A 12,977-nucleotide genomic window follows, 5' to 3' on the forward strand; every position below is an offset into this window, starting at 1 on the left:
TTGCTTAACCCTCTTCTACTGGCGGGAGCCGGCCATTTAAGGGTATCTTAACGGCAAAGGCATTTAGAGGGTTAACAGAACATGTGGTCTCTGATCATAAACAGTGACTGGGAACTGTCAGTGATTAAGTGGGCTCCAAACACAAAACAGAGATGCCAAATGAACACATACACTATATTGCCAAACGTATTGGGCCAGCCCTCCAAATCATTGGATCCAGGTGTTCCAATCACCTCCATGACCACAGGTGTATAAAATCAAGTACCTTGGCATGCAGACTGCTTCTACAAACATTTGTTAAAGAATGGGTCGCTTTCAGGAGCTCAGTGAATTCAAACGTGGTACCGTGATAGGTTGCCACCTGTGCAATAAGTCCATCCGTGAAATTTCCTGGCTACTAAATATTCCACGGTCAGCTGTTAGTGGTATTATAACAAAGTGGAAGCAACTGGGAACAACAGCAACTCAGCCACGAAGTTGTAGGCCACATAAAATGACAGAGCGGAGTCAGTGCATGCTGAAGCCCACAGTACGCAGAAGTCGCCAACTGTCTGCAGAGCAGCTGCATTCAAGCCTTACATCAGCAAGTGCAATGCAAAGCGTCGGATGCAATTAAGTAAAGCACACCTCCACTGGACTCTAAAGCAGTGGAGATGTTGTTCTCTGGAGTGATGAATCACGTTTCTCTGTCTGGCAATCCAATGGATGTGTCAGGGTTTGGCGGTTGCCAAGAGAACAGTACTTGCCTGACTGCATTGTGCCAAGTGTAAAGTTTGGTGGAGGGGGGATTATGGTGTGGGGTTGTTTTTCAGGGGTTGGGTTTGGCCCCTTAGTTCCAGTGAAGGGAACTCTTAAGGCATCAGCATACCAAGACATTTTTTGGACAATTTCATGCTCCCAACTATGTGGGAAGTTTAGTGATGACCCCTTCCTGTTCCAACATGGCTGCACACCAGTGCACAAAGCAAGGTCCATAAAGACATGGATGAGTGAGTTTGGGGTAGAGGAACTTGACTGGCCTGCACAGAGTCCTGACCTCAACCCGACAGAACACCTTTGGGATGAATTGCAACATTATATATTTACCAATTTTTTTTTTTTGTGCTAAAGTAATGAAAATAAGTAAAAAAAAAATATGTTGTATATTCCCTTTCAGTCTTGTGGCATTAACTTACCGTAATCCTATAATCTGTGACTCTTCCCCCGCAGCCCTCACTGATTGATGGAGGATCTTCCAGAATTGAGCGGGAGCTGCTCAGCACATGCAGGAAAATTTCCCCACCGTGGCTGCTCAGCATGTGACTGATCACTTTGGATCCGGACTTACGTGGCTGCTCCAGCAACACAGAACGGCCTGTGAAAAAACAATATATCTCACCTCAGTGATCAGATATTGAAAGGAACAACTGCAAGCTGAGTAGACGGAAGAAGAAAGTACGTATATGAGCTTCCAGGAAATAGCTTATGGTGGATGTGGTCAGTGTTGTGATGGAAAAATAGCATACAGGGAGGCGAGGCAGTGACCCCGTGTTTACAGAACATCAAAATCTGAAAAGTGTTGTCACTTGTTCCCTTTATACTCTACAGCCACAGAACAGAGATGGGTGATCAACACTGTATGTGCAATGTTTTACAATTCTTCTGGCGTGTTTTAAATATGAAGTTCAATCTGGTTATATTTTATCTTACCTGGTTCCTCCCTTTCTCCCCCCATCCCCTTCATCAACATGCCATTAGATTACATAACTTATTTTAGACCCAGTGACATATCAGTAGACCTGTGTGCTTCTCTATGCAATGTAGACAGATAATGGCTGGTGGGAGGGCTGACAGGGAAAATATCACAGCACCCTGATGCAAGCTGTAGGCTGGTTCTTGGAAGAAGTTATGTAAATATCAAAATGCCTTCATGGGTGGATGTCAGTCTGGAGGAGTGGGCAGGTTGTACTTGAATGCAGAACACTAGATAACACCCACAGGTGATGCTTCAAAATTGAAATCCAATGAAAGAAAGGGACAGGCCAAGGTCAGTCAGACAGGGAAGAAAATGGATAGACAATGCTGGACATTCTCCAGCCAAAATTTTACAGTTGTCACCAAAAACGAAGAGGGGGAAGTACACCTCTCATAGCGGCAACTGTCTAAGGAGTAAATTGAGGTAAAAAAACAAAAAACAAAACACATTCTTTATTAAGAATTAAAAAAAAAAAAAAAAAAAGGTTTTTATTTAGAACTTTACAAGGTGTGACCCAACTAACACAGAGTTGCCCCTTTTTGTTTAAACTGCAGAAAGTCTGTTTTTGACAACACTGTTTCATTTGCAGTTTTCTAACTCTAAAAAAAAGAAGAGCAACTGTCTTATACTACCCTACAGCCAGCGTTCATCTGCACCAGAGATAACATGCACCTGATTAAGGAGACAACTTGGAAGAAAGAGAAAGCTGCAAAGAGCTGGTAACATAAACAAATGTTTGTAAATACTAACTGACTTTTTAATCTACTGTACAATGGGAGCAAGGCTGCACGTCACCTCAGTTCTTACCATTTAACAGAAAGTTGGTAAGGCAGGAAGATGGTCGGCTGTTCACATCTACTGGTGATATCCGAAACGCCCCTGTGCAGTAGTGCAATTCTAAAAGAAGAAACAGAAAAAGAAAATTATATATTACTATGTAAACCCTTAACAATGAACTTCTCTTATTTGATTGCTTTTTGTTTTGTTTAACCCCTTCCTACCAGCTGTATGCATACAGTTTATGTGGTAGCATGACAGTGGGCCTAAAGGCCAAGCTGCCACATGTATTTGTAAAGCAGGTGGCCCCATCTACCCACTGAAGACCTGTTTAACCGCTAGCCTACAGGGCACTTATACCCCCTACCTGCCCAGGCCAATTTCCAGCTTTCAGCGCTGTTGCACTTTGAATGACAATTGCGCGGTCCTGCAACACTGTACCCATATGAAATTTTTATCAATTTTTTGTAACAGATAGAGCTTTATTTTGGTGGTATTTAATCACCTCTCGGGTTTTTATTTTTTCTTAAACAAACCAAAAACCACTGAAAATTAAAAAAAAAAAAAATTTTTTCTTAGTTTTTGTTATAAAAGTTTGTAAATATGTGATTTTTCTCCTTCACTGATGTGCGCTAATGAGGCTGCAGTGATGGGCAGTGATGCAGTGAAAGGCAGCCCTCATATATGGCACTGATGCACACTGATAGGCAGCACTGACTGGCACTGATAGGTGGTACTGATTAGCATTGATAGGTGGCACTGATGGGTAACACTGAAAGGCAGCTCAGGTGGGCACTGATATGTGGCATTGATGTCCACTGGTAGGCACTGAAATGTGGCATGGATGAGCAAAGACAGCTGGCACTGATGGACACTGATAGGTGGCACTGCTGGGGCTACACAGATCATCAGTGCCCTGATGATCAGTGCACATGTCCCCTCTGAGGGATGCCGATTACCGGCTCTCCTCTCGACAGCTCGTGAGGAGAGAAATGCCGATAACCGGCATTTCCCTATTAACATGCGATCAGCTGTGGCTCTTTCCATTGATCGGTGATCCGCTGTGTCCGAGGGACACAGCGCACCGCCGATCGCCGTGCTGCGCACTCCTGGAGCCGTGCATGCACGGTTAGAGTGGGAGGACGTCATATGATGTCCTCCCAGAATGAGAGAACTGCCTTGTGCCCATCATTGTACTATATGGCGGGCAGGGGGCGGTTAAAAAAGACAGTTAATCAGAGATTCAAAGCTGTCCTGTGTGTTATGTAAAAAGCAATTTTCTTCTGCATTAAAAAGCCTGCCTGTTCTCAAAAGTTTCCAGTGTGTGTTGACAGTTGGCATGACCTGAGGAAAAAAAAAAATAATGGGGCTTGGAACCAGGAAACACCCTAGCAGCAATTTTAAATTCAAGAGCAGTAAGAAGATGACTGAGTACTATAATACTTGCATGTACTCTACATGGCCAAAAGTATGGAGGACCTCCCTTCAAATTTTGAGTTTGTTACCAGAGACTGTTAATGCTACAGGAAAGCAAGACATTTTACACAATTGCACACTTCCACCTATTTATGGAAAGCCCGTTCAGTTTAAGGGCTCATTCACACCATGGTGCAGAGACATCAGTTTTTCTGCACACCTTCTGCAAGGGCACAACTGAATCAAATGTTCTCCATGTGCCCTGTTCACACTACAACACTAGTATCATGTGCAGATTATTTTCTGCACAAGAATCTGCAACGTGCATAATACAGATTGAAGCGCACATGAAAACTGGTGTAAACTGATGTCTCTGCAAGTGAAATCTGCGTGTCAGTTTCCATCAGCTTTTCTGCACATATGGTGTGAACGAGCCCTTAGGCTAAACATACACTAGTAGAATTTAATTCAAACTTTTTCCTTTCAAGACGTTCATTTGATTTTTCGCTCGTGGGGTCAAATTGGTTTGTTTTCGACCACAGTGACAAGAAAATTTAAAGAAGCAGGATGGATACTTTTTCTTGAACAAACTAATTTACAAACAGGTGGTTTTTGTTCGGTAAAATCCATGCATTCCAAAATCAGATTTCAAAATTTAAAGCAAACAAAAATTTGAAGTCATTTCTAATGACATGCGTCAAGTCATCAAATGTGCAGAGAATTTTCCTACAATCGTTTTGTTCATAAATCTACTAGGGAATAGCTAAGCTTTAGTATGACCGCGTGCCATTGCATAGTCAGCTCCAAAAAGACGTGATTTGACCAGTTTGGTGTGGGGAACTAAAATGTCCTGCACAGAGCTCTGATCTCAACCCTACTGAGCTTATTTGGGATGAACTGAAACTCAGATCGTGAGCCAGGTCTTCTTGTGCAACATGTTTATCCACCTTACAATTCACCAATTCTCACAGATGCACCAAATTCTTGTGGCAAGCCTTTCAAGAAGAGTGGATAGTTGTTATAGCTGCCAAAAGGGAGGGGGTTTGGAAGGGAAAATCCATAATAATGCCTATAGGTTTGAAGTGGGATATCCAACAAGGTCAAAGCATACCATTTAAGGAACCTACAGAGATTTAGGCTGATCAGTATGCTGCTGCTCCTTCATTGTGCAGTCACAAGGCTGGGGATGGAGAGGACATGGTTGTATTTCTTAAAAGGATAAATTTGGGATTTGGAAAAAAAACTAAACAAAAAAACCCCCAAAACACTATATTCACCTCTATGCTGCAGCATTGGTGTGATGCTGCAGCTGTCCCACATCAGCTCAAAGCCCAAGAACTGAGTGATCACATGACAGCTTATTCATCAGTACTCTGTCTACTCGTAGCAGAGAGTAGTGACTGTCAGCTGGCACTCATTTGAGCTGCTGGGCAGGGGAGGGGGGTGGGCTCAGCTGGCTTCGGCTCTGAGAGCCGGAGCCAGCTTTCAATCAATCAACTGGGTGAATCCTGACAATATTGGGTCTGGGTTACAGGAGAGCAAAAGTAAATGCAATCCTGTGACCTAAGAGAGAAGTATGACCTAAAAAGCTTTGGCCATACTTCTCTCTTAACTGAAAGTGCTGTCATCCACCTGTTTGTGCTTTTCAATTCTCAAGACTTGATGGACAGAAATACAAATCTATTGGCAGGTAAAATGTCTCTCTTATGTATATTTCTTTTGAGTATTTAGGTGTTTGCCTGGAGTTCTACTTTAAGTTGCTGTAGCTGTCGGGCAGCCCAGACTGCTGCATCCAGAAACATTACGTTGAACATTTTGCACTTACCAATGCTATTTGTTCTTGGTGTGCACCACTTCAGAGTGACTGTGTCTTTCAGTGTGGCTTCCCGACTGTTTACTTCTCCTAATGGGAACACAAAGAGGACCCGTCACTGTACACTTAACTGCTAAAACGATTGATCATTATATATATATATATATATCAAATCCTTTATCTATCCAGGGCATGTGTGACTATTAGTTTTGAAGCCAAGAAAAGTCCCAGCATGCATTGCCTGTTCACTGAGCAATCTGGCCAACTATTCTCTCTGTGAAAAGTATTTAATGCACAATTTTGATCCTCCAGGGAAGAAAACATGCCCTTATCTACATGTCAGCTTACCATTTTTTATAAACTCCATGTGTGCATCCTTGTGGTGGAGAAGCTCCACATCATAGTTGGCAGACGTGTTAGCGTGTTGTTCTTCCTTAATATACACAAAGAAAGCAAGACACTGTGAAACCACACCATCAAAGACAGCATAGCTGAAAAGTACATTCCAAGGAAATTCCTGCAACACCAACACTTAATTTTGCAGCAGATTTCATAAATTCTGCAAGAATAGTACAAAGTCAAATTCAGGAATGTACACAGCTTGGATTTAAAAAATATACATTTGATGCTATATTAATGAATACAGAACTACATTAATTTGTGTATGTTATATCTGTCTGGGGTTCAGCTTTAACACTGATGGGTTCAGGTCATCATAGTGGTTGACTTTATCAGGCTGCACTGAAAGTGAAGCAATCAACCTGCTGGAAACTGTAAAATGTTCCAATCTTTTTTAATTGAATTGGCTGTTTGAATTGCAAACTAAATGATCAATTTTGATAAAATAATTACAGGAAACTGATACACGAGTGGGCAGGGGAAGAACAGAGAAAATATACCTAAGCCCGCCATAGATGGTTTGATATTTGGCAAATTCAGCAGGGACTGGACAAGATTCAAACCATCTATGGGCAGGCTGATTTTACCCAAGTCGATTGTTGTAGGACTTGGGTACAACCAGCATGTCCTGTTTTTACATGTGATTATTGCCAGCTGCTGTAGCTGCTAGCAATAACCACTGTGTCTTCCCGGCAGGGACGGTTCGCCACACACCCCTGTTGGGAGAACGCAATAGCTCCAAGGAAGGGATTACCCCATCAACCCATAGCTGCAGGAAAGAAAATCATCTATGGCCTGCCTTTGAGCTGTTGACTTGCATCAGCTGACTTTTTTTGCACCGGAACACCAGATTCCAAATAATACATTGAACAGCAGATTGGCCTCTTTGTGCTCCAGTGAACCAAAAGGTGTGGAAATGAGCAGGCATTGTGGAATTATCACAGTTCATTCTGTATAATAAACATATGTACTTATAAGTACACATTTATCATAATGACTTAAGAAGAACAAAGACGGGAATATGAATGTAATCACCATGCATTGATCAAGAGGGTAAATACCCACCACCTGGAGCTCGGGAGGGTAGAGATCCAGGACCTAGAGCTGAGGAATGTAGACAGCGCTCCGGAGGGAGGAGCCCCTACCCCGTACAGCTAAGGAAGGGAGGGGACCCTACCCCGTACAGCTAAGGAAGGGAGGGGACCCTACCCCGTACAGCTAAGGAAGGGAGGGGACCCTACCCCGTACAGCTAAGGAAGGGAGGGGACCCTACCCCGTACAGCTAAGGAAGGAAGGGAGGGGACCCTACCCCGTACAGCTAAGGAAGGAAGGAAGGGGACCCTACCCCGTACAGCTAAGGAAGGAAGGCAGGGGACCCTACCCCGTACAGCTAAGGAAGGGAGGGGACCCTACCCCGTACAGCTAAGGAAGGGAGGGGACCCTACCCCGTACAGCTAAGGAAGGGAGGGGACCCTACCCCGTACAGCTAAGGAAGGGAGGGGACCCTACCCCGTACAGCTAAGGGAGGGAGGGGACCCTACCCCGTACAGCTAAGGAAGGGAGGGGACCCTACCCCGTACAGCTAAGGGAGGGAGGGGACCCTACCCCGTACAGCTAAGGGAGGGAGGGGACCCTACCCCGTACAGCTAAGGGAGGGAGGGGACCCTACCCCGTACAGCTAAGGAAGGGAGGAGCCCCTACCCCGTACAGCTCAGGAGGAAGGAGCCCCTACCCAGTACATCTCAGGAGGGAGGAGCCCCTACCCAGTACAGCTCAGGAGGGAGGAGCCCCTACCCAGTACAGCTCAGGAGGGAGGAGCCCCTACCCAGTACAGCTCAGGAGGGAGGAGCCCCTACCCCGTACAGCTCAGGAGGGAGGAGCCCCTACCCCGTACAGCTCAGGAGGGAGGAGCCCCTACCCCGTACAGCTCAGGAGGGAGGAGCCCCTACCCCGTACAGCTCAGGAGGGAGGAGCCCCTACCCCGTACAGCTCAGGAGGGAGGAGCCCCTACCCCGTACAGCTCAGGAGGGAGGAGCCCCTACCCCGTACAGCTCAGGAGGGAGGAGCCCCTACCCCGTACAGCTCAGGAGGGAGGAGCCCCTACCCCGTACAGCTCAGGAGGGAGGAGCCCCTACCCCGTACAGCTCAGGAGGGAGGAGCCCCTACCCCGTACAGCTCAGGAGGGAGGAGCCCCTACCCCGTACAGCTCAGGAGGGAAGGGATTAACCCTGTTGAGCTCAGGAGGGAGGAGATCCATCACTTGGAGCTCAGGAGGAAAGAGACCCACCACAGAGTGTAGGAGAGAGGGGACCCATCACTCCAAGTTTAACTACTTCAAGTCCAGACACTTTTACCCCCTTCCTGTCCAGGCCAATTTTCAGCTTTCAGTGCTATCACAATTTGAATGACAATTGCGCGGTCATGCAACACTGTACCCATATGAATTTTTTAGCATTTTTTTGGAGACAGATAAAACTTTTTTTCGTGGTATTTATTCACCACTGGGATTTTTATTTATTTTTTGCTATATAAATGAAAAAGTCCAAACATTTTGAAAAAAGTGTTTTTCTTACAAAATTTTGCAAATAAATAATATTTCTTCATAAATTTATTCAGTTATCTTTTTAGTAAAAAAAAAAAAAATAACCCAAATTAGTTTATAACCAAAAATTATAATTTTTCAAAAATGTTGTTTACATGTTTATTTAATTTTTTCATATTATCATTTATGGGTTTTTTTTTTAAAACATACTGTCACCATAGTAACACTGTACTACTTATGGGGGGGGGGGTGATGACATTTTTTTTTTTTTACACTGATTGCTTTTACACCATAAAGGCTCTAAAAGCAATAATTTCTCTTTCTCTCTGGTTGCATTCTTGCAGCCATTGAGAAATACTGTATGAGCTGTGATTGGTCACAGCTTGTCACATGGTACAAGGTTGTTGTGAATAGCCTTGTACCATTTGATCTCTGTGATCATTCACAGATTTCATACGTAGTAACCAATAATGTCAGAAGTGACATCTTGCTTACCACTATTCATGTGATCACTGATTGGCAATCAGTGATCACATGATCGGGACCTCACACAGAGCGATCCTCCGGACACAGCGGGCACTGGATTGCGGTGCTGCACACTCGGAGTGCACACAGGCTAAAATGGCAGGTGCTGTTTATGAACGGCAACCCGCTCCTGCACTGCTCCTGTCTGTCGGTTTATATACATGGGCTGGACGGGAAGTGGTTAAGAGGGAAGATTCCCATATGTGGTTCTGATGGGTTTTTTTGGTTCTATTTATCATAAAAGGACATACATTTGCAGTAAAATAAAAATTTTTGCTTAGGTTAAATCTTTTTAAGGCCTAAGGAGCCAAAACCCTGAAAATAAGACAGATGTAGAAATCTAAAAGAAACAAGTACTAGCTATGGAGATCAATGCCAGTATTACAGCCAAGCAGAAGCAGTTCCATGGCTGCTCCATGTGTGTTCAAAGATTATAAAATACCAGCTGCCAACATGTGCTTCCCAAGAGGGCTCCACACCACTGTCTGATGAATGCACAGCAGAGGTTCACGCACACAATGGCTGTCTTTGCTCTCCAGAGACTATTTTTTCCCCATTTTGAAATGGCCATAATATAAACAAAAATTTGCAATATGGGTTTCCCTTTAGTGGGAATGTTAGCAGGAATTTCCAAGAAATGTTTTAAGTCCTGAAATGCAAATGAATACCTTTATATATTGAAAAAAAATAAAAAAAACGGTTAAAGAAAAGATGGTCTAAGCACTGAACACTACACAGCAGGAAATGAAAGTGGAGACATTAGAAATGGAAATTTCTGTAAATTTTGGAGATTTTGCTATGGGGTGGGGTCCTCTCTGATGTACAGCTCTCTGGCCCTCTAGGAAGCTACAACCCTGTTCCGCTCACCCCATAGAAGCTGAGAATGCAGGGAGCTGTAGGAGCTGGGGTTCCTGTTCCTGCTCTATAGGCCTCAAGTGTAAAAGTGTGTGTGTGTTTCCAGTAGCAATTAAATACTACAATATATTTTTTAACTAGAGGAAATAAGGAAGAAAGGAATCAAGATGATTGCCTGCAGCAATACAGATTTGTTTTTTTTACAGAAAGCTTCAGATGGTTGTCAAGTAAATAAACACCCCTGTCTGTGGAGATTCCCTGTTGCAGAGATAGGCCCATGTCGGGCCAGTGATCCTAACACTAGTAGTAACTAGCTCACTACACAGAAACTCACCTGCACAGTGAGTGGTAGAAGCAACTGGTTCATTCCACTAATAGTGATCCTGTCATTGGCGAGTTGCTGCCAGCAACAGGATTGTTAGTCCACACGGGCTGTAGTGATGCAGAAGCCATGCTAGGCTTCACCAATAAGGGAGGAACAACTTATACTGTCTATACAGAAAAAGAAAACTCTTTGCTCATCAGGTAGAAGGAAAGGAAGAATGTGATTGGTGATATCAGCAATTCTTTCTTCAGACGCAGAGGCAAAAAGTGTGCTAAGGGGAACATTTCTTGTTGCCCAGAATGACCAGAGCCCTGTTCTTTTTCAAACCTGGACTGAGATTCTAGAAGCTGAATGGTTGCTGTGGGCAATAAGACGTTTCTGTTGTAGTGCATACAGGGGCGGACTGACCATTTGTAAACTCAGGCACTGCCCGAGGGCCCAGGGTCAGTAGGGGGCCCCATGAGATGCCCCTGGTACCTTTTTCATAGGCTTTTTTGAGTTTGGGCAAGGACACAGGGGCCCCATGATCCCCTATTGCCCAGGGGCCCCCCATGAGTTGTCAGTCCACCCCTGAGTGCATAGTTACCCCATCATGGGAAAACCCTGAGCAAAATTAGAGCAGTTGCCTGCAGCACCCCTTTCTTTCTTTCATATAGAAAATGAGAGAAGAGCCCTGATTGGCTGTTAAGCGCAAAGGACCCACTTCTATACATTCGCCTTTCAGTCTCTAATAACTCTCAGAACAGTAGTTACAGTATTTCCCTTCAGATTCAAACCTACTTTAAAAATTATTGTTAGAATATTGAATCAGATTTCTGACTGTGGAAATAATGACAGCTCTTTAGAACAGGAATCCAGTTGGGAAAAAAGACACAGTGCTGCAAACAAGGCTCAACCAGGGGCGGACTGACCATTTGGAAACTCGGGCACTGCCCGAGGGCCCGGGGTCAGTAGGGGGCCCCATGAGATGCACCTGGTACCTTTTTCATAGGCTTTTTTTAGTTTGGGCAAGGACACAGGGGTCCCATGATCCCCTAGGGCACTGCCCGAGGGCCCGGGGTCAGTAGGGGGCCCCATGAGATGCCCCTGGTACCTTTTTCATAGGCTTTTTTGCATTTGGGCAAGGACACAGGGGCCCCATGAGTTGTCAGTCCGCCCCTGGGTTCAACCTGCAAACAATAGCAAACTCTGCTAAAAACTTTATTTAAGCCCAATTGATTTCTTGCACCTTTTCTCTCTCTATGATTCTATATTGCCCTTCTGTTATAATTAAATGATTTTGCTTAGAAATGTTTTAAAGCAGAACTCCTGTTTACAATGTACTACTAAGCTGGGCTAGCACAGGGAGTAGTGACTCCATTCCATTACCTTCTCTGCAATATAGCCTTATATATTATTCCACACAGAGGAAATCTTCTCTACAAATTAACTTCTATATGAGCGACATCCAGTGTCACATTTCCTGGAAAAGAGCAAACAGTTGGCGCAAACACCTAGTGCATTATCCACGGTTTATTAAAAAATGTATAAAACACAAAACCATACTCACAAATGTAGCATGTATAAACGCTTTGTATGACAATGGAGATGGCCACAACATGGGCAAGATGTCCAACTGTCAGTGCAGTTGGGTTTCTAACGCGATTCGGGGACGAGTCCCTTTCCTCAGAGCTTGCAACTGAATATGTTCATCATTTTTTCATACCTTGACTACGATATTTTATACATTTGAATGTATTATATACATATATTTTTAGAGGATTTCTGTCATGATGTTTGACACACAGGTATTTGTTTTTATTGCATTTATATGCCAGTCCTTTGTTTTAATTAATTAACCCCAGTGACCCTCCCCCCCTTTACGAGCTCAAGGAAAGGAGCATTGCTCTTATTGGCATCAGCCATAGTTACTTATGTCATGACCTACATCCAGGTGGGTCACAAGCTCTGAGGAAAGGGACTCGTCCCCGAAACACATCAGTAAACCCAATCACACTGACAGTTGGACATCTTGCCCATGTTGTGGCCATCTCCATTGTCATACAAAGCGTTTATACATGCTACATTTGTGAGTATGGTTTTGTGTTTTATACTTTAATAATCCGTGGATAATGCACTAGGTGTTTGCACTTTTCCAGTTGTTGATTTTCCCCATCTGAGGGCTGCATCCCCAACACGTTATCCATAGGCCACCACTAGCATTGGTCCCTTGGCCTTCCTTTGGCAATTGATTCCTGGAGCCCTGGAGAACACATATGTTTGATAGCCATTTCCTGTCCAAGCTGGCTGTCCTGTTTACACCACCTTAGAGTTCTTCACACTACAGGGGTGACATAGTGATGCCTCCCAGACTGCTAGTGGGAAATACTAGTGGTGGACTAATGTCAAATACACTGCAGCCTCACACTCCTCGCTTCTCAATTTGCAAAGTATTCTGGGACTTATGATCCCTGGGTGGGTGTACTCCTCACTTGCAAGTTGTGGAGTACTGCTCCTTTATGTACAAGCCCACTTAAGGTAGATTACTGGAAATCAAGTATCAGTAGATGTTTACTTTAAGAAAAAATAGATTCTATATACTTAGAGGCAG

General features: G+C 44.1%; 1 protein-coding gene across 2 annotated transcripts in view; it reads right to left on the reverse strand.

The window, feature by feature from the left end:
- INTS13 (integrator complex subunit 13) overlaps positions 1–12,977 on the reverse strand; it is a 45,418-nt gene that overhangs the window by 9,130 nt on the left and 23,311 nt on the right. For both annotated transcript variants that reach the window (XM_089671688.1, XM_089671690.1), the window contains 4 exons: positions 6,090–6,174; positions 5,754–5,831; positions 2,543–2,632; positions 1,176–1,354 (listed from right to left, as the gene is read on the reverse strand). In XM_089671688.1, coding sequence (XP_089527814.1) covers positions 1,176–1,354; positions 2,543–2,632; positions 5,754–5,831; positions 6,090–6,174 — 432 coding nt within the window. The remainder of the gene's footprint in view (positions 1–1,175; positions 1,355–2,542; positions 2,633–5,753; positions 5,832–6,089; positions 6,175–12,977) is intronic.

This window comes from Staurois parvus, unplaced genomic scaffold (assembly GCF_062004578.1).
Source record: "Staurois parvus isolate SC_StPar_1 unplaced genomic scaffold, SC_StPar_1.0 ptg000114l, whole genome shotgun sequence".
NCBI lineage: Eukaryota > Metazoa > Chordata > Amphibia > Anura > Ranidae > Staurois > Staurois parvus.